We start from the raw sequence: 23,313 nt of genomic DNA, 5'->3' as shown, positions 1-23,313 counted from the left end.
TGAAACTTTCGGCATACAATTACAAGCTTGTGTACAAGCCTGGTCTGGACTTAGGTCATGCGGATGCTCTCAGTAGGTTGCCATTGCCTGCAAATAACGTGGATCTACCTACACCTGCTGAAATGTTCATGCTTGAACAAGCATACCCAGGACTGTTGTCACCTGCCATTGTGGCACAAACTACAAGAAAATGATCCATTCCTGAGCCATGTAGCTTTTCCTGTCCTGTGAGGAGAACAACATCCAGCAGGACCAGAAGGAAATCCATTCACAGCAAGGAGCAGCGAAATCAGCCTCCACGAAGGTTGCTTGCTGTGGGGTTCCCGAGTTATTATCCCAAAATCTTTGCAACCCCAAGTCCTAATGATACTTCATGCTGGGCATCCTGAAATTGAGAAAAGCAAAACAATTGCCAGAAGCCACATCTGGTGGCCGGGAATTGATGGAAATATCGTTAAGGGTGTAAAGAGCTGTGAAACCCGCCAAGCTTACCTGCGTGCACTGCAACGCATTCAGCACACGCCATGGCTGTTTCCACAGAGGCCCTGGCCAAGGCTTCCCGTTGACTTTGGAGGCCCATTCATGGGTCATACATTCCTGGAAATTGTTGACGCCTATTCAAAGTGGGTCGAAGTTTTTCCAGTTGCGTCAACGTCAGCGGATGCTGTTGTCAGTGCTTTGAGAACAGCATTTGCGCAGCATAGGCTGCCGGATCTCATAGTGTCCGACAATGGGCCTGCCTTTGCAAGTGGACAGTACTTGGAATTCTTGACACGTAATGGAATACGTCGCATGCTTGTGCCTCCCTACCTTCCAGCTTCGAATGGTGCGGCAGAGAGCTTCATACAGACTGTCAGAACAAAATCCAGAAGAGTGGATCCGGATCTTTCCAAATCCAGGTTTCACAGTTCTTATTTCATTACAGAACCACGCCACATGAAGTCACAGGCAGAGCATCGTGTGAAATGCTCATGGGAAGGATGTTCAAGACACCTTTGGATGTTCTTCGCCCAAATCTACACACTTCAGTGCTGCTGAGACAGTTGAAGCAGAAACTACAGGCCGATAAAGGGTGCCTTTCTTCTCCATTGCCGAATGTGGGAGACAACGTACTCGCAAGGAACTTTCGTCAGGGGCCACTGTGGGTACCCGCACGTGTCACGAGCACCACAGGACAGTCAGCAGCTACAGTCTGTCTCAGTAACGGTACTCTCTGGCATAGGCCTGGCGACCACCTACGTCCTCAAGTTGAAGAAATCGCTGAGCCAACAACTGGACTATGGAGGCCTGGACCTACTGGAACACAGGGCACTTCCAGCCACCCATCAACTGAGCGTGACACCAGCTTGGCTGTTTCTGTGGACTCTGACCCCACCGTGAGTGCTACTAGTGGCACAGAAGAGACTGCTATGAACTCTCCCAAGTCAGCGTGCAGCACGCCTCAGTTGCGAAGAAGCACGAGAAGCCGCAAGCCAGTGCAGCACTACTCTCCATAATGCTCTTCTTGAACAAACTAATGGGAGAGGACTGTTACAGTTTCGGTTCGTGTTTGTTCGTGGCGCCACCCTGTGCCAGCACGATAGAACTTGCGAGGCAGCAAGGCAATAAAAAGGACACGCCTCGGGAAGTCGCTGTTCGTTGCGCAGTGGAGCGCGGTGCATTATTGTCCGTTTCTTGGAGCCTAGCGGTTGACGGCGACCGCCGAGCCGGTCCGCCTCACAGCATTGCTCGGTCCACCAACTCGTAACAGACAATGATGAGCCTCTGTGCGTTCATCGAGCAGGCGGGCTTGAAGCCTAGCTTGCTCTTTGCCAGGCAGTGCGTTCGTGACCCTAACGCTCTGTGTGTGCTACCTTGGACATATGCTGCGGAGCGCCCCACCCCAGCAGCTTGTGCATTGTGTCGCGCACGCGATATGCCTGTATTAGAACGCTATGTGCGCGCGACTATGTATATACACCCATGCATCTATATTGTAATCAATCCGCCTTTTGCGCGAGGATGTGGCGCCATCATGCGGGAGCGGGCGGGAAACACATTGAGCGGCAGTGTAGCAGACGACGCGAAAGCGCACCATACGAAATGGCCACGCCAACGCTGGTAGAAAGCGAAAGCTTCCCCCCTTTTTTGGCCTCGGAGCGGAAAGCAGTGACAGTGATTGCAGCATATCATGTTCACGCAGTATGGGGGAAGGTAGAGCGCTTTCACAATCCACTCATAACGCACGTACGCATATACTATCTTCGTATTGTAAGAGCGTGTAGCGCGGGCCGTGTTCGACGTGGCAGAATGAGACGCTCTCAGCGTGCAGGGTTTCGGCAGACAGGAGAGCGTGGGGGCAGAGAGAAAGAGAGAGAGAGGGATCTCAAAGGGCAAAGCAGCCAGGGGTTTGTTGATGCTGCAGAGCTAGGTGGAATCGTCTCCCGTGACTTTGAGCGGCGCATATGCGCGGGGTGTCTTGAGTTACCGAGCACAATGCGGTCACCGCGGCGCTGGCATGGTGCAATGGGCGTCACTTCCTCCTCGCGTCATCTACAACCGTGCAGCTACAGGATTTCATCCACGAAGATCGGCAGAGAGGCACATATACACACCCTGTGAAAAGGGCATTGTCCTGGCCGGAATGCACACCTGCAGGAAACGCGCTGCATGTTTCTGGCAATGGATGATTCAGAGCTGTAGCCGGTTTCTGGCCTCAGGAGTCAGAACGGATGTGGTCGCAGTGGTGAAAAGGTTCTCGGTGCGCAGAGAATGGTCATTCTGTTGTGAAAAAATCTCCAACGTTCATTTCTGCCTCCGCCGCGATTTCTGCGGAATCAACAACTTGGTGACACATGTGAATCTCCTACATATCGGATGCGCATCTCGGTCAGGAACCAACCCTGTTCTACGTCCAGAGCGATCCACTCTGCAAGTGAACGAGCATGAACCCTCCAGGAGACTCATTTATTGTGCCGGGCGGTTTCCTTGCCGTTGCAAACGGTTGGACGAAGACGACGATTATCAAGCTCCCTAACGAAGTGCATCTGATAGCGTGCATTAAAGGAACAAAGTCCGGATGCTTTGGCGTGCACGAAGGCGAGCCTTTAATTAAAAAAAAAAATACTGTGCGTTGTGCAAGAGTGTCAAGTGCGTCATATGCTCCGAGCGGCAAAAACACAGATACTACAGGTATGTATGCATCTAAGCGAAATAGGCATGACGAAAAGTACCTACTGGAGTTTTCACCCAGGCTGTAGCGCACCAGTGATAGCTGCAATGAGGATTTCTTCGGTGCGTGATTGCTTCAGTTGCACCGGGGCCTGAAGGCGATGTATTTTGTCCCTTCTTATCTTTATGTGCGAAAGGGCTAGGTAGCTTAGATATGACAGGCGGCTGTGTGCGCTAGGCCGTAATATTTAGCATGTTTTATCGTGACTGCCACCTCACTAACAAGGAAAAAAAAATACGGCGTTTTAATGCACTGCCGTTCGCGAGCCTCATGACCAGCTCAACCACTCGGCTCGCTAATGGCGGTGCATCACAACAAACACCCTTTTTTTTTTTCTTTTTAGTCAGGCGGCAGTCGCAATAAAACATGCTAAATATTACGGTCTAGCGCACACAGCCACCTGTGATATCTGCGCTACCCGGCCCCTTCGCACATAAATAAAACAAACGACAAAATACATCGCCATCAGACGCGCCGAACAAATGCTCATTGCGGCTATCACTGGTGGGTTACAGGCTTGGTGCAAACTCCGGTAGATACTTTTCATCATGCACATTTCCTTTAGATGCATACATACCTGTAACGAAGTGTTTTTCGCACAGTCGAGAGCACGCAGTCGGCTGCCAAGGTCGCCCATTCACGTCTTGACGCTTGGTTGCCCTAATCCAAGCTTCACGCCGTTGCAGGTCGCGGCTCGCCAAAGGAAACCTAACAAAACACGTCTTGCATCCCGGCACGCCTCGAGAGTGGCAGCCGTAAGCGGCACAGGTGGTTGGCATCGTTTTACCGAGGCTGTGAACGTGACCGCGCCTCCAGCCCCCGTGCGTTGGCTATGAGTGCGGTGACGAGAAGCGCCGTCGACGCCGCTCAGTGTGTTTTCATCAGTCGCCGCTGGGGCTTCGCGCATGCGCAGAAAACTCGCGCAAAAGGCGGATTGTAGTGGCTGCTCGCGAGCAGGCATTTGTGGACAGTGCTCAGACACTTCCGCGCGAGTGACGCGAACTTGTTCACCTTTTGTAAATAATGTATAAAGCTCCCCCTGTCCTTTCTTATCGCTTCCCTCTATATTTCCCTTCGCTATCCTTTCCCTATTCCCTTTTCTTTCCCTCCGGCCGCCGCTCAGGTGCTTAAAATTTTTCAGATAGCAGTTGAAGCAGCTGGCAACACCCTTTTCTCTCGTTTTGATTATTTAATAACAAACCAATACCACCACCATTTTTGCCTGGGCGAGCCCTCTTCCTGTGTTTGAGTGTTTTTCTTCATCCTCATTTTTTTTTGCGCAGTTCTTTCATCACTCAGCGAAAAACTGATATTCAGAATTTTCCAGGTATTCGAAAATTACTTAACACACCAAACGTTTTAGAATTCACTTCAGATTCATTGCACTGTGCACTTCGTCACAATGCTTGGCCACTTGGATCAAAAGGCAATAGAGTCGTTTTGTGAAGACGGACTTTCCCTTTTGTGAAGAGAGTCTTCCAGACAGTCTGTACAAAGCAAAGCACTTGAAGAAGAAACTGAGATAAAAGATCATTCTCACTTCTTTTTCATCCCAAATGCAGACAACTATGGTGCTGGCGTTCACGAAACAAAATTAACTGCAATGCAAAGAGTTCTCAGCAGTTTTTTCAGACCCGCTGATAATAAGAGCTTCCAGTTCATACAAGCCCTTTTACGGGTATCTTGAAGGCTAAATTGATGAGAGCGTTTACTCTATTCAGCAACAATATGACAGCTCCATCCAGTCTCCCCATGCTAATCCCTCCTGTACAAAATCCGGTATACAGAATCCTGTATAAAACTCATATTAGATATTTCAGTAGTGCATACACTTCTGTGCAACTCTAGCTTAATTTTATTTGCAAATACCATGTGAATTCTGAAATAAACAAAATTAAAAATGCTTCCCCTTGACTAATTTTTCTTTTATTTTGCACTGATCGGATAGTCGATATTCAAACATAATTTTTTCTCCATATTCAAGTTTGGTTCATATTCGAAAATGTCAATATTAGCATATACCTATTTATAATGCCTGTTCAACGAATCAGCAACTGCTGTTTGCGGAGCTGAATAGACCAATACGCAATCTGCTGTGCCACTCAGTGAGACCCTCTACGCGAGAAAACACAAACGGCACAAGCACTAGGACTGTCCTGCTCCAGAAAAGCAATGGCAAGACTGACCTTGAAACTAATAGTACAAAGTAATTTCATTATAAAATTTCTATCACTTAACAAATCGACTGTCTCATTACCATTCACTTCGATGTCCACCAGGACCAAAAAGTAATACTGCCAAGACATCATGCTCACATCCACTGAACCCTCTTTCTACATTTATCCTGCCCCTGAAAGATACTTGCATGTTACTTGCACTACTAGCATAGTAAATTTATCTAAGATAAAAAATGCTGGTGGTTACTCTCTCAATGAATAATGATCTCATAAAAGATATGCCTGTCACAGCAGTCGCATTTTATTGGACACAAAATACAAAAAAAGACCATGTGCTGTGCAGTGTCACCACACAATAAAGAGCCTGAGGTAGTCCAGATTAACCCAGAGCACTCCACTAGAGCATCTCTCATAGTTTATGCGTTGTCGCTTGAGGACATTAAACCGTTGAGTTAACAATTATTCACGTCAAAATTCCCAGATTATGCAATGTAAAATAGCCTACCTTTGTGACAGAGTGCTCAGGTCGGCAAAAGTGAGCATGGTGTCTGGCTCACTACTTGTTTCCCTAGCGAACCAGAATGCCGGACTGTCGCTGTGCCCTTTTCTCTGCAAACACACAATGAGGGGACCTCTTTCATTTTTACCACAGTCGATCAAGTAACCACAGCTCATGAAAGTTAACGGCAGCAGTCATGAGCAAACAGCAATTTCAGTGCCTGCACACTGAAAATTACACTAGTACAAAACATGTACGAAAGTATACTTGAGGACACATAACTTTACAATACGTATCATGCAACTAAAACCATCCATGAGCAAAAAGCTTGTTATTTTTCAATTATTATTATTTGCGCACAACCTACCCTTCCCTTCTCTTCCCCAGGTGCCTGCAACTTAAAGCCTTGCTCAACAACCAAGGATTACTTCCTGCAGTAGGATCTTCAGCAGTTAAATAAAAAATCCTGTGTCCAGATTAATTTAGTAATGCATGTTTTCTACTAATTCTGTGCAGACATCAACGTCTTTAGCTATCCTTGACAACATCATGGCTGCTAGCAAATGTGTCTTTTCAGAACAGCTATAGATTTAGAAGTTTAGGCACAGAATTCTTCACGCACAGCTCTAGTCCTTGCTGAAAACGCAAAAAACATGCCTGGCCTACATGCGATAGATAATATATACACAGAGAGCTACGCATCATCATTTCCACCTTCCCTGTCAGACTTCCCCATTTAAAAAAGACCAATACAGAACAGGCCAAAAAACAATTCGAACCAAAGATGGGTGCCAATTCGTTTTCAATCAGCTTCAGTTGGGTTTTGTCCTATTCGAATTGGTCTTTCCATTTAATGTGCTTTGTACGAAATTGCGCAGCTTAAAGCTTTCTCTAGGACTTTGGAACACCTATCAATGATTATCTTTGTTTTGGACAGCTCTAGCACCATTTACGCCGAAAAGAGAGATACGGAGACCCTGGTAGCACATTGCCTGCCATTTTTGTTCTGTTGCCCTTCGTAATTTTTGTTTCCACATTTCTAGGACTATGTTCATCTACAAAATAAACTGCATGGATTCCCAGATCGCTCGAGTATCCATTATACAAATCTTGATGTTTTGATGATAGTTTTCAACAACTGTGAGATACGCTCTGTGTGAAACTTCACGTGCCTGTAAAACAATTAGCTTTGGTTTTATTTGTCGCAAACAAAACTGTCTTTCTTGAGACCTACATAGCGTGCTTAAATGGAAAATTAAAATCTCTGAAGAGAAAAGGCAAGCCGCCCCTAGAAGAGCTAACTGGAACTGTAGTCAACACAAACACGGTCTACTTCCAAATACATGTCTCACCAATGATAAAAGATGCAAAATATGCCTTTCAAGGTCCCACACTGTAAGTGCAGAATAGCTGCTATTCGCAGGCTTCAACCAGAATTTAAATGGCACCAGCTATACTAAACTCTCAAAATAACTATTAAATAAGTAATAAAGAAAACTATTTTTGTTAACTGGCCACCCCGAAAGCAATTAATGAACATGCATGAAGCAGCCATTGAATTCATATGAGAAGGAAGTAATAAGCGCGCAAGATGATGCAATTATGGGGTGCAACAGGCAGCTAGCCAAAAGGACACCATAGCCTCCCACACATACCAGCATGAAGGCTAGGATTGGTCTGATGACAGTTGGCCCTACTGACAGCAGTAGCCTTACACAGGGGTCGCAAAGCACTCAGAACGGGCGAGCAGTTGACGATGGCCAGCTGTTGACTTCCGCGAATCCCAGAGATGGTGAGCACCCCGTGATGAGTGCAGATGTGTGTGTGTTGGGGGGGGGGGGCTAAAGCATGAGAAATGGGACGAAACAGGGAAAGCGATATAGGCTAAGCACGAAAAGAGAAGTGGGGTGAAGAATAATAACACTGCCGTCAGCAAGCAAGCAAGAAGGCAGACAGCAGTTCGAAGCAATATAGGCATTTATGAAAGCACACCATACAGACCTTGAAGAAATGCTAATTATCTGAAGGTGCAGGCAGCAAGAGTGCCAATGCAGAAAGTGGAGACCACAAAGGTCACAGAAACATTTAATAACAATGCGGCTAACTGACATACAGTAAAGAAACTATGTGCAGAGAACTCACAGATGAAATGTAATAATGCCAGCCAACAAGTACTGCTATGGATAGTGTATGAGTGACAAGAATGAAGCAAAGAAGAAAGTTTGGTAATAGGCCTAATGAAACAGAATGCATTAGCGAAATCTAAGGCCAAGTAGATTATCATGAACAGGATAATTACACTAAAATAAAAGAACTGCATATGTATATAGGGCAGAAAAAGAATACTTGATGCAGTTAAACTAGTTACAATGGAATGGTGAAACATCCGTGATTTTGTTACATCCAGGTTTTTGTTATATGCAGTTTTTGTGCAAAGACTCAAAATGACCGTGCATAACGAAAACCAGATTAAGAATTGATTGTAAGGGAAACCACCTTTAAAACGTTTGCAGTAAATCAGAATTATTCGATGCTATAGATGTGATGAAACATTTCGCAATCATGCCGAGGGCATGGCGCGACAGCAACGGAAGCCTCCATCTCCGCCTCAGCTCGCATGACGCGCCTATGAGAGAGCATGAAAAGGAGCATGGCAGAAGAGTCAGTCTTAGGGAGAGGGTGCACGTTTGTACCGCTGCCAAACAAGGAGGCACCTACACCTTCACACATGTTTCCATCTGCCCACCACCATTGCAGCGGTGGACACACACTGCTTGCACCATGTGTTTTTTCTTTGATCTGTTATTTTTTGCTGCTTAAGCATGAAGCATTGTAGAGCCACGTTCCAAAAGTGAAAGCAACGAGACTGCTTCATTTGCCACGTAGATGGACCATCAGTGCTTGAACACGGCTTTTTGTATCAATTGCGGTCACTCATTGCTCTCGTAGACATTCCTCTCATGTCAGATCGTGTTTTATTGTCCCGAAACTTGTGGGGTTCTGCTAGATTTCCTGTCATTCAGCACTAGCTGAGAGATAGCTGGCGGCACGAGTTTGTTATATCAAGGTCAACTGCCACGACATATTCATTAGATGAAATTTTCAAATGCACGCATTTCAATTGGGGCGGTAAGGGAGAATAGAAAAACTTCGTAATAGTATTGAGGAATTTGCTACATGGAGGTTTGTTACATAGGGGTTTAACTGTATATGCAGGCCACACAATCAAATAAACTAAACAAAGATATGAGATGTGAGGCTTAATAACTTCGGAACCGAGCACTTTCCACTCCAACAGAGACTGCTGCCCAATGCTGCAAACTTTGTATAGACGGCTAAAAGTTATAAAAACAGGCATGAAAAGATAAGCATGTCTGACAGCGAACGCAAGAGCTCCATTCGCAATGTAGAACAACAACAGGAGACATGGATGCAGCCTGCATTCTGTTTTCCACATGCGCACAAAGCACAAGCATTCAGTACCTGATTCATGGCTATTTTATGGATATAGCTGTAGCGCAGATGACAGAAAAGTATAAAAAGAGGGCCATAGATAGAGTATGGAAGCATAAGAAACTCCTTGGAGTCATTCGGGTAGCTGGAGCGGCAGCATGATAAGCCCGAGATAAGAGGGTTTCAAAGAAAACAGTGATAACACAAATCGTAACAGTAACATTGATGTTTTACAGAATAACAATGCAAACAGCTACAAAGAAGCAAGTGCAGGATAGCCATGAACGAGCTCGGTTATCAGTGAAATTGCACAATGGTTTAAGATAAGGTAGCATTCTAGAAGATAACCTATGCCCCTGTCATATAGCAGTCCTTTCCAACAAAGGTGTCTTGTTCCATCAAAGGGCAAAGACCTGGAAGAAGCAGTAATTGCATTGCTATAAGTGTAGCTCAAAGGGAATGTTGTTAGAATTCAGCGCTCCTAGCAGTACAAAATGAGAGTTTCACAACTAAGAGGAATATTTTATCCACCTGTTAAGCTTAGAAATTTGCGTTCATGCGCTGAGCTTAGAACTGAGGAAAAAGCACTGCAAATAGCATTTTCATACATTATAGGCACATGCAACAATGCAAACCTCTTCTAGTTAAGTTAAAACCTGAAGTACTGCTGGTTTGGTATAAGCATATCTATCCAAGAAGAGGAGTGTGAAGGTGACGTGGGAAAAAAAGTCGAAGGTATAGTAAGTGAGGAGATAAAGAAGTGACTTGAGAAGGGACATTTATCACTGTAGTATTACTTTTTATGAGGTGCTTGAAGGGGAATCAACAGGAAACAACAAATTAGCTGGTTAGGCTTAAAATTATTGTGTTAGCTACGATGGCAGGTGTAGCGGACTGCCCGCCTGGACTTACGATGCCATTCTTCTAGCAAAAAAACTGGGAAGGCTTCCAAGACCGGCGCATAAATGCAGGCCTGCAAAAGGCAATTCTGGATAGAGGTTTAGTTTATTATGATGACTTCAACACAATCGCACAGCATAATTCGGAGTAAAAAAAAGCACAGCATACAAGCGATCACATGCATTTTGCAGAAAAAGTTATGGGGTCTGCGTACACAGGAATAAATTTAATGTAGCACTGTAGATGGAGCACTCATGTGCCCTTCATATATGCGTGCATTCCAGGTGGCTAGCTGACTAGATTTATGCAATTGAAAAATTTATACTCTCACACAACCATGTATACTGCAAATTCGCTCCGCTAACTAGCCCCCGTCATAAATATACAGCCCACTGCAAAGGGACACGGAGCAGATGCGGGGCTGGGAGGTGGCACCCGTTTTCTTGGCACGCCTGCTGCGAGGGTAAAGAGGGTGAGGGTGAACAGCTCCCTTGCTCTTGGGAGGGTGAAGGAGATGGTATCGCTCTGGTGTGTGACAGTGTGTGAGGTGCTTGCGTCATTCCTGTCACCTTTGCGGAGGTGCTTGCATCGATGCAAAGTGCAGACTAACCTTTGGCACGCACTCCGAAGTGGGCGCGCGGCTCGAGGGCCAAAGAGTGGCAGCCGCTTTCCCGCAATGCCGACTTTGCATGGAGTGATCGAGAACGTTTTAAGAGAACTTCGCCATTAAGAAAAGAAACAAGAAAAGGCGCGAAGAGAGCTTAGTGCTGGCCGCAAGCATTGCATTCCTTGCGATTCTTTTCTGGCTCCTTTTCCGTGATTTGCAACTGTTACAAGTCGTTGATGAACTTCTCTCAGTAGCAGCAAAATCCAGTAGCATCCGGCTTGCAAAATATGGTCCTGAAATATCGCCCTGATGCCACCGAGACAGTCAAGTGGTCACAGCTGTGATCCATCAGAATGTTAATGAATGTTTGGGGTGTATTGAAACAAAGACGTTGAATTACGATAGTTTATTGTGTTGACAAATTAGTATTGAGGGTGGGTTATGATGAGTAATGTTGGACTAAATATGGATCGCTTTTGATTAAATCGGTTTGGTTCACAGGGTTTAATGCCCTAATTAGGCTCAGGCTTTCAAAGATGCCGTAGCCAAGGTCTCGAGAATTTTCGAGCACCTAGGTTCTTTAACCTGCACCGACATCACACAGTGCTCTTTGCTTTTCGCCTACATCAAATTGGTTAAGGATATATTTGACTGGATTAATGTGGATCGAATCTGAGTGCAATAGGTGTGAATTCTAATAGATTGCTTGAATTATGATAGGTGCGTTTTGATTAAGGGTTATTTGTTCGGTTAGCATTCATTAAGGCAGATGACAGTAAATTAAGGGTATATGCAAGAAGATTAAGGGTTGAATATGTTGAATTAGGGTGGATTATTTTGGGTACTGTGGATTATAGGGATATACTAGAGGAGTGTATTGCATTGTATTTGGTTGTGGTTGGCTAGACTGAGTTGGGTTACGGAGCATTCTGATGGATGGAGGTGCAAAAGAGTGAATTAAGTTTTGATGGGGTAGATTACTTTTATTAAGATAGACTGGGGGTGGGTTCTGCTGGCATAAATGTGCTCATTATTCATACCTTCACAGTTCATCACTAGTTCTAAGAGTGCCAAATTTACTTCCCTAAACTTCGTCCACAATCCTTGAAAACATCTGCTGACTACCTTGCTGGACTACAAAAAATAATGCCACAATTACTACCGCCAACTTGATAAAACTAAGGTCATGTGTTCAACACGTTACATTCACCCATCCAAAAGCAGAGTAAAAAATGTTGTGAGTGTTCTGCCACGAGCTCAAATTCATTGCGAACGAGTACAAACAAACCGGACCTGCTCAGAAAATAGGCCAAATATTCGTCATACTGTGGTCTCTTTATCAGCAGGCTTCCATGGCACTCTGTCTTAGAGCATGTGACGCCTAGCAGACAAGTTTGTGTTCTGCAGAACGAAATGCTTGTCTTGTCGACCCTTAACCCTTCACTATAACCTATCCTACCCCATTGTAACTTGATCTATTCTAATCTATGCGTAATTCATCCCAACTAGCCAGATTCTACTCGTAATAAACCGTAGTCTAAACCAACGCTTTTAATCTGTTTTTCAGCAAAACACATTTGTTTTTAGTGCTATGCACTCTTGATTTAAATTTATACACCCTTCACTGAAGTTATCCAACATGTAGGGCTTTTCACACCTCACACATTAATCTGTTTGATGGACCAAAGCAACCACATCACCGTTACGTTATTGTCACATAATTTTTTGCTTTTTGATCACGTTTTCTTGTCTTTGGACGGAGCTCGCATTCACTGCTATGGAGCCTATAAGCTTTCATCTTAAAATGAAAAGATCGCGAAAAGCCTTCGAACAATCTCAGCGACAAAAAAATGGCCTGAAAAGTAAAGCGTGCAGCACATGGCTTGCTGACAGGGGCTAAGCGGGCTTGACATCTTTTCTGGTTTCATTTTTCATAGCTGAGCACGCATGAAACGTTTTGAACCACTGAACTTCCTTCACGCATAGCCGGCGACAGCAATAAGCGCAATCTTCTAGCGCCCGAGACAGCGTTGCAGCTCACATTGCTCGATCACTTCGGAGAGTGTGACGAAGATGACTCGGCGCACTGAATTGATGCAAGTGCCCCGTAAAGAGGGCAGAAAGAAATAATGCAAATGCTGCACTTTTTGTTTGTTTTTTTATTCAATGAGTTTGCCATCAGGCATAGTGAAAAGGGAGCGGGGAGTAGGAGGAAACTAGAAGACGTTACTGTCACAAATCCAGCGCTACTACATCTCCCTTCCCTAGGTGGTAGAAATTTCAGGAGTCCTCCACTACGGCGTCTCTCATAGCCTGAGTCGCTTTGGGACGTTAAACCCCAAGACCAAACCAAATACATCTCTCTTCGATTTCACCTGCACTGTTGTAAATGGCCTGCCCAGTGAAAAAAAAAAAAGAGAAGGTCTGCCGACTGTCTTGTAAAAAAACAAAAAAAGCAGTGGAGATAGCATACAAGAAGGCCGGTGAGCCGGCACGCTGCACATGCGGCAGCTGTTATGCAGAAACTTGCTTGTTATCACAGTGATCCGCAAGAAGTGGTCAGTTCGGATACACCTTTATGTCAGGCTTATTACTCTAGGAAAGGATATTTCACTACGCACGCTGACATAAAAGATATCCGCTGCTGCCGTAGCACGCCTCGACGCGGCGGATAGAACGATGCTTGAGCACACTATTCTCGAGTCAAAAGCAGCTCCACACACGGTGTTATAAATAATTAGGATATTTGTAACAGTGTTGTCAATTTAGCTACTTTTCAGCTAGATTTAGCTACTTTTGGACTCAACTAGCTACTAGTTTAGCTACGAGTAGCTGTTTCAGCTCCTTTCTTCAAAATCTAGCTACAAATCTAGCTTAAATCTGGCCAAATTTCGGAAAATTATTATTCTGGCGTGAAAAATCTTTCCACGGACGCTAGACATGATGAAACTGACGTCAGGCACACAGCGCCATCCGGTAGTTTTTAAACAAGACGCAAACCAGACAAAGATATCTTGAGAGAAAGAAGGAAACACTTGAAAAGAGAGAGAGAGATACAATACAAGGCGCCACTTAGCGGGTGTTGAGACTCTCTGCCTCTGCCTCCATGGAGCATGGTGCCATGGAGCTTCCTCCATGTCTGCCTCAACGGGAAAAAGAAAAAAATTCTCACAAAGTAAAGAGGCGAGGTGATGCGGCTGATGCGCCAGCGCAGCTTCTGACGGCTGTCGCCTACCATGCAGCGCGGGGGCTTCGATGAGCATTGAAATCGTGCTCGCGGTTCACTATTGCGCATGTGTGTACGCATTCCTATTACTTAAACTGTTAACGTTCCCTGCGCGGCGAACATACGGCGCCTGGAATCGAGTGTCTGATTGGACTCTCTTTGCGGATCATGTGCGGTGGGCGCCGAGCGGATGAAAGAGGCCAAGAGGCCCACCGGTCCGAGTTACGCCGAGTCGTGGACTAAAGATATCGCCTGGACAGTAATTAAACCTTTCATAACTCTCCATTCATAGGCCTCTGTGTACGCGCAAAAAGTAGATAAAAGTCCATTCTTTGCATGTTTACAGAGGAGTGATGCATTAGCAGCTCGTCTTTTCTTAACACACTGACCTTAACGCTTTGCGAAAACTAGGCCTCCCTAAATTATTGGAATCCAAACCTGAGCATATTAATCATTCATTATTCGTTAGTTAGCACTTGTCATGCGTAGTCACCTGCAGGAAACTATGTTACAATAATAGGGCTACCAATGAATGCGTCATATATCCAAAATATAAAATAACAATTCTTGGGAAAAAATCTAGCTACCTTTAGCTCCTTGCTAGATTTTTTAGCCACTTTTAGCTACTTTCACGTTGCCATCTAGCCACTTTTGCTCACCGACATTTGGCAACGCTGATTTGTAACCGTCATGTAACCGCCATAGAGTTAATACAAAGTCTTTGTATGAACTCTATGGTAACCGCAGCTACCGCAGCTATAGTGCTCTAGAAGATTGGGCAGTGTGTCGACCGCGCCGCAAAATGCATGGGAGCTGGGGGGGCCGCTTTTGCGATGACGCAGGCGCCGCAGTGCAGAGGGCGCCACCAGCAACTGGTGTGTCAGCCGTCCGGGCGCCTGCGTATGCGCACTGTGCAGCAGGGTGGATACCACGCCCACTGTGCGTGCTTGTTTGCTTGTGCGTCGTCTCGAGCTGTTCGCGACAAGATTTTATAAATATGCCAGTTAATGGGGCTCAGTACTGTTAGCAATCACCTAATTTATTTTCCCTTTTGGCTGTTGGCAACACCTTGCGGAAGCAACATGACAGGAGCTGGGCTCCGAAGAAAACAGCTTGGAGAGGGCGTACAAATTCAGACTCACACACCACGCTTCACTCGCCGCACAGCTTGCTTTAGCATTCCTGAAGCACCTAATTGACGTCCAGAAATGCACTCGTTTTGAAAAGAGGGCAGTGTGGGGACAGGATGTATGAAGAAGTCAAACATGCAACATGTGCGTTCGAGCGCTGACTAAAGCTGGCCACAGTAACCTCATTATCAAAATAGTCAAAAATGGTATATTTCGTTGTTTCACGCGCAGACTATGCCGGCTACAGTAAGTTACCTGAAGCCACAAGAAAAGTCGGCATTAAGTTCGAATTAATTAAATATGGACTGCCCCGCATAGATGTAGAGACATGAAAAACGAACGACACTACACCAGGTAAACGGCTACTAAATAACTAAACACAGTGGGTCAGGAAAGGTGGAAGAAGTGGGAAGTAAAGGATGCGTAGAAAAAAAGAAAAGAAACGTGTCGCCTACAAGAGAGGAAGAAAGGAGGCACGCAGCGCCGTGAAAAGAGTGACCGCGAATGTGAACAAAGGTTTGGAATTGCCGTGCGGCGCAGCAAACGCACGATGGAGAAGAAAGCAGGCAGCTAAAGACTAAGAAAAATGGAGAAATATGACAGGAAATAAAAAAAAAGGGAAACAATCGAGCTTAAGAACCAAATGGAGGCCTGAAAATTAAGAAAGCAGTGAACAAAAAGGCTGCAATCGAACGCGTAGATATAAGCGTCGAAATTTAAGTAAACAACTTTGTAAAACTGTACACTAATATAAGAACAAACCATTTTATTTTATTTTCATAAGTTGGAACATTGTTGTAACGGGTAGCTTTAAGTACCCAGAGATGTGCGCTATACGACATTTAATCTCAATGCATTATAGTTTGACAATGACTTAATTGTTCCAGAAAATGTTTTCATTCTAGGTAGTTTTTATTCTGCAAGCTCAAGCAACTGGTAATATGTAAGTCATTTACCCCAGAAGATCGCTCTAGTCCTGTTTTGGTGCACATACAAAATGAAAAAAAAAAAATAATAGCTTTGAAAAAAAAAAAAGAACGATGGAAAATAGAGGACGCAGAGGCTATAGTGTACGCCTAATTCGCTTCCGCTACATAATTCTTCAGCGAAAGAGAAGTTGTGAGGTCAGCACGGTTTTTCGCCACGAACAGAAACTGCGCCATAGGCTCCAAGCCATAGTCGCTATTTACCCAAAAATTTGGCTCGGGTGTACGATCCTTTTGGACGCCTTTGCACTTCAGATTTTGCAACCTTCATCTAAAATGCGGAGGTTCAAAAATTCTACCTACTTAGAGCACCAGAAAGCTCACACTTGAAATAATGAAATTTAATGTGTTTTTGCGGCTTCGCTCTTTGCGAAGCAAGCGAACCACGACAAGAATTCTCAAAGGGAAAATAATTGAATTCCCTTGGAAATATTCCACGTGTAATATCAACCTTGTTAACAATTATAGTCTGATTAGTTCTGCAAAGAGTACCCGCGGCAAGTAGCCCGATTATAGTCCGGCAAGCAGTATTGGAGAGTATATCCAGTCGATTACTAACATTCCCCCCCCCCCCCCCCCCAAATGCCACACACTCGAAGAATAAACACGCATTAGTGACTGCATCTGAATCGGCCTTATATTAATTGCATGTGCATTTGGCGCCCGTCACCGTTTTCGCATTTTTCGTTTTCTTGCGGTGCGCGCCTAGAACTGCATCATATCTGCCAATACGACGCGCAATTATAAGTGTTTTCTTTTTTTTTCTTTTTGCTCTGGTACCATTTGATGCCAGTAAAGCGTCCGCTCTCAAGTGCCCAGTATGAACGTATATACAGGTTTAATTTTTCATATTTTATCTGAAGTTTTGTCCCAGCTATACTTGACATTTTTGAAATCTAAACAGCTGGTTCACCCTTTGGTCAGCGACACATAAACAAATGTCCGCGATATATGTATTTGTTAATCACGAACAGAGAATAAATGCTTGAGTCGCGCATATTTTCTTTTTTTTTTTCTTTTTACCGCTAAATACCGCAGTGCTTTATATTAGAACGGTAATAAATAAATGTGTTTTGCTCGCACAATGTATTTGTAATTTCTATAAGCGGTTATTAGGGCACATAAAGAACACCTATTAAAGAGATATATTACAAATTACTGACGATTTAAGATAAACGTTGTTATGTATTAATAAGCACAAGCAGCAAAATGTAAGCAGGTGTTCGTAAATAAGGTTCGTAAAAAATAAGTTGTTCCTAAGAGACCTTAGGAAGCACAAGCTGTGATTCGCATGTACTGTTTTTCTCCGCGTGTTAGTAGCGCTCCTCGGCAGTAGCCTTTATTCCCTTACTGGAAGAAAGAATGCAAAACACCATGCTTCGTTGAAAACATTAAGTACAAGCTCATCTGGGCGATTTATGGCTGTCCGCAGGAAGAAATGTTGAGAGTTTGAAATAGCGATTCAAACATCGCGCGCTGCTCCGTAGGATTGCCCAAGCGAGCACGGCGTCTCCAGATTAACATAATGGCATGGCAGGGATGAGTTTAAGCACTTGTAATAAGTGTAGCCCCTTTATAAAATATCGCACCATTTGCGTGGGGTGTCAAAATAGCTCCAAACAGAACCGCGCCCCTCCTCTGTACCCCTGGTACCATAGAGTGAATACAGTCTTTGTATTAACTCTATACCTGGTACCCCCCTATCCCCGCGGCCGCTACGCGCCGAGCGGCGAACGTGGCACCCGTGTTGCACGTCGCGCCCTCTCGCGGTAGTCGGTTCCTGTCATCGCAAAAGCGGCCCGCTCTCCGGCGCCGGTCGTCACACTGGTTGAACCAAGGGCAACGGTTGCGCGCTGTGCAGCTATAGTGCAGCTGTGGTGAGCTGCTATTTGTCGGCTGCTATTTTGGCCCGCTGTGTGGATGCTGTTACGGGCCGGACCTAGCTGGACCGTGCGCGATCGACACCACGTGACTGGTCTGCGGCCCAGTCAGTGGTCCGGAGCGATAAAGGTGTCCACATAAAATAGTGACATACTACAATTTCGGGAGTGGTACCCACACGCAAGATCCGAAAATCGTTCAAGTGCACGCGCACGCACTAGCTTACCTGTTTTTCCGCCGCCCAAAACTCGATGATGTCCCTCGAAAAATTGAATTCACGGGGCGGGTTATCCACGACTTGCCAACAGCCATCAGTATCGTTGTTACTGACAAAGTAATACCAAACGTTATATCAAAGAAACACCAAACAACAATGTGAGATAAACCTATATACTCACGAGAGAGACTTTTGAAGACGACTCACAGATCTTGCATGCACAAACTTCTGCGTTAACACAGGACGCAAGCGAGTCACTGTTGAACGTACTACACGAATCATCTCGCAGCGCTCGTGCGATCCCGATTACCGTCGTCAAGCAGCACACGAAAACTGCCGTTCAAGCCTCAGAACAAAACAATAGAAGCTGTTAATACAGCAGATAAACACACCTCCCGTGGCTTGATACTCCATCAACGCGTACAGTCCAGAAGCTCAGCACAGCAACATTACATTACATTCGCATGTGGCGCTACCTGCGTGACCAATGGGAAACGAAACTACCACCCTACCACTGCATGGAAACCACAGTGGAAACCATGGTGATGGAAATCAATCAACGCGGAAAAGAGGCAGGCCCTGCCGCTCCGCTACAAACCTTCCAACCGTACCGTGCTTTCAACTTCGAAAGGTAGAAAAAGTATAGACTGCTGCAACTGTTGTACGTGCGTTCATAAAGAAACTTCGGGAGCAACAGGCAGCAGCGATGTATCAAACGCGGTATCAAATAAGCGCGGCCATGCCAACAATGACAGAACCGAAACTAACTGTTATGTATTTATCTGATATTTTTTTTTGTTGCTGAAGCAAAACTTTCTGCTGCGCGTTGTTTTTAGCAGAAACTTTATTTTTGCGTTAGTTTTAAAACTACGCTGCAAAGGCGAAACTAATACTACTCCTTACTACTTATATATTTCTTCCCGCTAGGTAACGCATCGGTCAGTCCAGAAACAGGAAGACGTCGCTTCTTTCCGGTTAAAGGCCATTTGCTGTCACCTGATTGCAGAACAGCCGCACCTCGCAGTGTCCAGCAAAGAAAGTGACATTTCATTCGGCACTTTAGGGTCGCTTGGAGGCGGACTCAAACCCCGAGAAAAAAAAAAAGAACCTCCTTTCTACATTGTTCGTTCGAGCCGCCCCAGCGGTGCCCCGCGAAATTCGCGATGTTCAGTTGGTCCACGGCGGCATTCGACAAGCTGTTGGGTGAGTGTGCCTCTTTGCTCATTTACACCTACGCTTCTCTGTTTCTCTGTCACGATCGTGCGTTCTCCAAGCCAGCTTTGCTACAGTGCGATGACGTCAGTGGCTCTGAGTCGCCAGTGTACAACTATCCTTGCTTTCTATCGCGCTGCACAACAGAAGCAGTAGGTACCACTGCCTTCAACCTTATCGGGCGTGTTTACGTACTCCTCGCTGGATGCCTTCATCGGCTTACAGCGTTGCGTCGCATCAGAACCGCAAGAAATATATGCTGACTCCAGTTGGGTTTATCTCGTATTTGTTTGATACCATCCATTCGACAATCGTTTCGACGCCGTGCAAGTGCTTTGCGTGCTGACGTCATTCACGAGTGATCGTCGCATATCCTTGTTGCTGCTACGAAGCGATTTGTTTCTTTTCTTGACTCCTGTTGCTCACTGACTACTTTACTCGTAAAAAAGTTGTGAAGTGTTCTTGGTGTTGTGTTCACGGCTCGTCCCGCGTGGTTTTCAGACAAGGCTACGAGCCACTTGCTTTTGGAACCCGACTGGCCTTCCATCATTCAGATATGCGACTGCATTCGCCAGGGAGACGTGCAGTAAGTTCACAGGTTTAATTCCGACGCCGAGACGTTAATTTCATTTTTCAGTTGTGAGCACTTCAGAATTCACTCACAAGTGAATCGCCGTGTGCTTGCTTATAGTGCTGTCCTGTTTCCATTGCAGACCAAAGTATGCTATCAGTGCGATCAAGAAGAGACTGTACACCCGAAACCCACATGTGACACTATTTGCCCTTCAGGTGATTTGTAAATCTCGATCTGTTCCGAAGCAGTTTTCCTGCTGTGTCCAGTCCAGCCAGTTTCGTATGCAAAACTTATCCTGTTCAAAACAGCGCAGAATCTGGCCTTGCTGACTGCACGTCTCGCTTGCAGGTTTTGGAGTCCTGCGTTAAGAACTGCGGCGCCTTGGTTCACAATGAGATCGCCACGAAACCTTTTATGGAAGAGCTGAGGGATCTAGTCAAGGTGAACATGAATTCTCAAGTCTCCTGCCATGCTTGTGCATGTCTCGTTGCTTGCACGACTTTGCTGTAAGCAAAAGATCTGTGGACAGCTGTTGGGATTTGTCTGTGTGGGGATTGATTCTGATTAACAAAGTTGAAGTTGCATAATGGAGAGATGCAAAAATGCCCGTGCGCTCCAGTGTGGGCACACGTTGAAGAAACCGAAGTGGTCTAGCTTAATCCAGACCCCCCTCACCACTATGGCATTCCAGGTAGCGTTTTTGTGTCTTCAGATCATTAAGCCCCACAGTTTACAGTTTACTCTTTGTATGACTGAGCTCTGAAGAAGCAGATTATCACTCTTTTTGGGTGGATCTAGTCCAGCTCATTGTCTTGTGCACAGTTGATATTCTGATAGGTTACTGAACTTGCCAATGAAGCATGCTCACCTTTCATGGCACATTCAGGTTTACTGACATCTGTGTCATTAATGGGAACAACATATAATGTATGGCAGTGTATGTAAACTGCTCACCGAGCGGCACTTTTGTCTCACAGAGTAGGAATTGACAATTGCCTAAATTTAGGTGGTGGTACTTGTGTTGCAAAAATGGCACTTGTTGCTAGAAGTTTGAGATTGTTTTTGAGCTATGAAATATCTCTTGTGGAGTTAGTAGTACTGACAACAAGCTTTTATTTTTTACAAAAGGCACAACAGGCTATGCTGTTATACAAAAGCTAGTCACCTGTTTACATCTTTGGAGTGGTGCGCAAGTAAGTGTGACCTCCACTTAGAATCCTCCTATACGTAGCGAAGTAGGTTGTGATTCACTTTCATCTTTTTTGTTTCAGTTTCAATTTTAGCACCACAATTTTGGGTACCTTACTGCTGATCCTATAGGTGCAGGTTCACTCTTGACCATGGTGGCCGCTTTTCAATGAAGGCGAAAAGTTGTTAGGTGCCCGCGTACTGCACAATGTTGTTGTACGTTAAAGAACCCCCGGCAGCAGTAATTTCCAGAGTCGTTCATTATGGTGCCTCTCGTAGCCTGAGTTTTAGTTTGTTTGAAATGTTAAACCCTATAAACCAATTTTAACAGCTATACCAAGCTGTGATATGTTGAAAACGAGGTTGCATGAAGCGTAAAAAATATGCAATATGATCACTGCTATTCCACCAAACTACTCCAAGAACTGGAATGAGAGTGAATAAACAATTAGTGATAATCCTCCAGTTTTTTTCCTAAGTTGGCATCACCTCAGATCCACTGAACACGTGGCAGCAACTTTTCAAACAGGTACAACAGAAACGAAGAACCTCAGTTATAAATTGTTAACAGGGTGCAAGCAACCTCCACAGGAGGATTAATGTTCACTACCCTCTTGCACATTTATTGCAAATAACAGGCATAACAGAAGTTTGGGGTCTGTGCACATTTCTGTTGCACAGGCATCTCTGGTCTTTACTCTTGCAAGCACGTCACTGTGCTTGGTGCCTTGCCTCATTGCCCTAACAGTGAATGCGCTTTGTAGGCTAACACGAACGAGGCGGTGCGGGACAAGGTGCTAGAGCTGGTGCAGGCGTGGGCCCACGCATTCCGCAACGATCCCAACTACAGGGCAGTCCAGGACACCCTCAATTTGATGAAGATGGAGGGTGAGTCAGTGGTGGACACAGCATGTCCCAGTTTGTGTCTATCTTAATAATTCTGTCTGTGCCATTGTCCTGGAGCCTAGTAGTATAAACAATTCTCTGACAAGCTGCTGTTTTTGCTGTCTGAGAGGCTCTTTCAGGCCTTTTGCAATAGCACTGGCAAAGCTGGACAGTTTTACAGGGTTTTAAGCTCTTGGATATTATTAACCATACATGTTAAATGAATGGGTGATGTAATTGAAATACCATAATGACCGACATTTTTGGTTGCTTTCCAGTCTTCATTGTATTTGTGGAAAAGCTTAAACTGTTGCAAACGTGCACCAGGCTTTTTCTTCCTTGTATCTGACTTGATATATTGATATAATTATTTAAGCATGCCTGTAGTTGTGGATATTCTAAGACTAGGTTAAGAAATTGAAAGTGCCACAGGCTGATTGGCTTCACGGAGATGACTGCAGTGAAATCTTGCCCAAGTGAAATTCATTGCTTATGCCATGCTATTGATACTTAGTGGCAAGCCAAAGAGCAGTAGCACTACATCACAAAATGACTATGAGATGGCATGATGGTTAACCGGCCTAGTGGGAGCACTCCAACTGTTCCAGCGCCTGCTTTGTCATCTTCTAGTTCGTAGTAATATTGTAGAAGTTAGCATTTACATTTACATTGCTTTGATCAATGGGTACTCTTATCACACTTGGTGTAATGTTACGCCATGAAAAAGGGGAAAAGCAGCTGAAGAGGATCGGGTAACTATAGATTTGTTGAAGGAAGGGGGGGTAATCGTGCTAGAAAAACTGGCCACCCTGTATACACAGTGCCTGGTGTCATCGACAGTACTGGAACCATGGAAAAACGCAAACATTATTCTCATTCATAAGAAAGGGGACGCTAAGGGCTTGAAAAATTACAGACCAATCAGCTTACTGTCTGTTACGTATAAGGTATTTATCAAAGTAATCGCTAATAGAATCAGGACAACTTCAGACTGCAACCAAGCAAAAGATCAAGCAGGTTTTCAAAAAAGATACTCTACTATCGATCATATCCATACCATCAATCAGGTGATGGAAAAATGCTCAGAATATAACCAGCCCTTATACATAGCGTTCATTGATTACGAAAAAGCATTTAACTCAGTAGAAACCTCAGCGGTGATGCAGG

General features: G+C 44.9%; 2 protein-coding genes across 5 annotated transcripts in view; one reads left to right on the top strand and one right to left on the bottom strand.

The window, feature by feature from the left end:
- The window catches only part of LOC146187945 (acyl-coenzyme A synthetase ACSM3, mitochondrial-like), a 105,571-nt gene extending 86,561 nt beyond the window's left edge, over positions 1-19,010 (bottom strand). Inside the window, exons 1-3 of one of the 3 annotated variants that reach the window (XM_084603574.1) lie at positions 18,469-19,010; positions 18,297-18,396; positions 5,894-5,997 (exon numbers count right to left, since the gene is read on the bottom strand). In XM_084603574.1, coding sequence (XP_084459700.1) covers positions 5,894-5,997; positions 18,297-18,396; positions 18,469-18,569 — 305 coding nt within the window. In that variant the 5' untranslated portion in view covers positions 18,570-19,010. Of the gene's footprint in view, positions 1-5,893; positions 5,998-7,542; positions 7,673-18,296; positions 18,397-18,468 lie in introns of those variants that run through there. The other 2 variants (XM_084603576.1, XM_084603575.1) reach the window with 2 other exon arrangements.
- A 295-nt stretch (positions 19,011-19,305) lies between these two features.
- Positions 19,306-23,313, top strand: part of Hrs (Hepatocyte growth factor regulated tyrosine kinase substrate) — a 39,671-nt gene continuing 35,663 nt past the window's right edge. For both annotated transcript variants that reach the window (XM_084603571.1, XM_084603570.1), the window contains exons 1-5: positions 19,306-19,490; positions 20,001-20,085; positions 20,213-20,288; positions 20,422-20,514; positions 22,026-22,149. In XM_084603571.1, coding sequence (XP_084459697.1) covers positions 19,451-19,490; positions 20,001-20,085; positions 20,213-20,288; positions 20,422-20,514; positions 22,026-22,149 — 418 coding nt within the window. In that variant the 5' untranslated portion in view covers positions 19,306-19,450. The remainder of the gene's footprint in view (positions 19,491-20,000; positions 20,086-20,212; positions 20,289-20,421; positions 20,515-22,025; positions 22,150-23,313) is intronic.

The sequence above is a fragment of the Amblyomma maculatum genome, chromosome 5, assembly GCF_055883805.1.
Source record: "Amblyomma maculatum isolate TAMU_Amacu chromosome 5, ASM5588380v1, whole genome shotgun sequence".
NCBI classification, from domain to species: Eukaryota; Metazoa; Arthropoda; class Arachnida; order Ixodida; family Ixodidae; genus Amblyomma; species Amblyomma maculatum.
This window is presented reverse-complemented; position numbering and strand designations above follow the sequence as displayed.